The sequence below is a fragment of the Sinocyclocheilus anshuiensis genome, unplaced genomic scaffold, assembly GCF_001515605.1.
Source record: "Sinocyclocheilus anshuiensis isolate Anshui unplaced genomic scaffold, SAMN03320099.WGS_v1.1 scaffold44, whole genome shotgun sequence".
In the NCBI taxonomy this organism is placed as follows: Eukaryota; Metazoa; Chordata; class Actinopteri; order Cypriniformes; family Cyprinidae; genus Sinocyclocheilus; species Sinocyclocheilus anshuiensis.
Window position 1 is genome coordinate 745,357 of NW_015555746.1, and position 1,955 is coordinate 747,311.

Sequence of the window (1,955 nt, forward strand, 5' to 3'; positions counted from 1 at the left end):
AAGAGGACTTTGGACCACTGGGCAACAGTCTAGTTCTTCTTCTCCTTAGCCCAGGTAAGACGCCTCTGACGTTGTCTGTGGTTCAGGAGTGGCTTAACAAGTGGAATACGACAACTGTAGCCAAATTCTTTGACACGTCTGTGTGTGGTGGCTCTTTTTGCCTTGACCCCAGCCTCAGTCCATTCTTTGTGAAGTTCACTCAAATTCTTGAATCTATTTTGCTTGACAATCCTCATAAGGCTGCGTTTCTCTCGGTTGGTTGTGCATCTTTTTCTTTCACACTTTTTCCTTCCACTCAACTTTCTGTTAACATGCTTGGATACAGCACTCTGTGAACAGCCAGCTTCTTTGGCAATGAATGTTTGTGGCTTACCCTCCTTGTGAAGGGTGTCAATGATTGTCTTCTGGACAACTGTCAGATCAGCAGTGTTCCCCATGATTGTGCAGTCTAGTGAACCAAACTGAGAGACCATTTTGAAGGCTCAGGAAACCTTTGCAGGTGTTTTGAGTTGATTAGCTGATTGGCATGTCACCATATTCTAATTTGTTGAGATAGTGAATTGGTGGGTTTTTGTTAAATGTGAGCCAAAATCATCACAATTAAAAGAACCAAAGACTTAAACTACTTCAGTCTGTGTGCAATGAATTTATTTAATACACAACTTTCACAATTTGAGTTGAATTACTGAAATAAATGAACTTTTCCACGACATTCTAATTTATTGAGATGCACCTGTATATGCAATATAAAATGTATTTACAAATTGTTTTTCAAGACAAACATGTATTTAAGGCTTTTTAAGAAATTGTTTAATTTTTTTTGTTTTTCTTTTTAGATATAATCTAGTGATGCTGGGCCTGTCAGCCTCATTTCTTCTCCTTTCTTATTGGCTAACGTGGATGTTAGGGGCCATTGGCTTCATTTTGGCTAACTGCTGTAACATGGCTCTACGAATCACTCACAGTATTGTTTACATACATCGCTATTTCCTGCAAAGTGAATACACACCCCTGTGGGGGCTCCGCCCACATTCTGCTGTCGTCATTGCACTTGGCGTGAGCTCCATCCTCACAACCTGCTCAGAGGTATCATGCAAGTGCCTTATTGTTTACAAATATCAATAAGTTGTGATGAGCAAATTTAAATGTTTTGTAACCGTTTTTTTCTTTCAGAGCATGTTCTGCTGTGACGGTGGCTGGTTGCTAAGGCTGATTCATGTTGCCGTGGGGGCGGTTTGTCTCCTGGGTGTGGTCATCACAGTATTTCTGACAGAAACCAGACTTGTGCAGTTTGTCAGGACTCAGCTGTTACCCAAATACAGCAAGAAAAGTACATGAGCTTTTACTTTGAAAGCAGCTAATGCCTCAACCTCACTGAGGTTCAGCTGACACTAACATGTCATGGACCAGATTTGAATACTGTGTGTGATTTTTTTTTTTTTCACAAACATATTTTGTTTTCTTGACATTTTTTCCATTTTTACTCCAGAAGATGCAGTACCTCTATGTTCAGTTTTTGCGTATGACATCAAAAGTAGCTGACGGTTTTAAGGTTAGTAATTCCTACAGGACATTCCTTATAGAATATTGTATTGATTGATTACAAAACAAACACCGAGAATATTGCAACGTAATGCAAAGATATCAAGGGGTCCCCCAGTATGTAACTACTGCTCCAATGTGCCTGTCATTCCTTAAGATTGTTCATTTTTGAACATTAATGCTTGTCATTAGACATACGGAAGGTGTTCATTGACAATTTGCATAACGTTACAGCTAGATATATACTGTAGCTGTGTAAATCAGTGGTGAACTTTGTATGAATGATTGATTGTATAAAATGGTTATATATAATAAATTTAAATGGTACTGGGTACCGTTGTCTTTAAAAACAGGTAAGATGAGACTGAAAAATATTATCCGTTATTATAATATCTGGGAACAAATAAACCTTT

General features: G+C 38.4%; 1 protein-coding gene across 1 annotated transcript in view; it reads left to right on the plus strand.

Annotated features, from left to right (window-relative positions):
* LOC107673548 (protein RFT1 homolog) overlaps positions 1–1,955 on the plus strand; it is a 7,689-nt gene extending 5,734 nt beyond the window's left edge. The window contains exons 12-14 of the mRNA XM_016467172.1: positions 837–1,086; positions 1,174–1,330; positions 1,490–1,955. Of these exons, the coding sequence (XP_016322658.1) occupies positions 837–1,086; positions 1,174–1,330; positions 1,490–1,542 (460 nt within the window). The 3' untranslated portion in view covers positions 1,543–1,955. The remainder of the gene's footprint in view (positions 1–836; positions 1,087–1,173; positions 1,331–1,489) is intronic.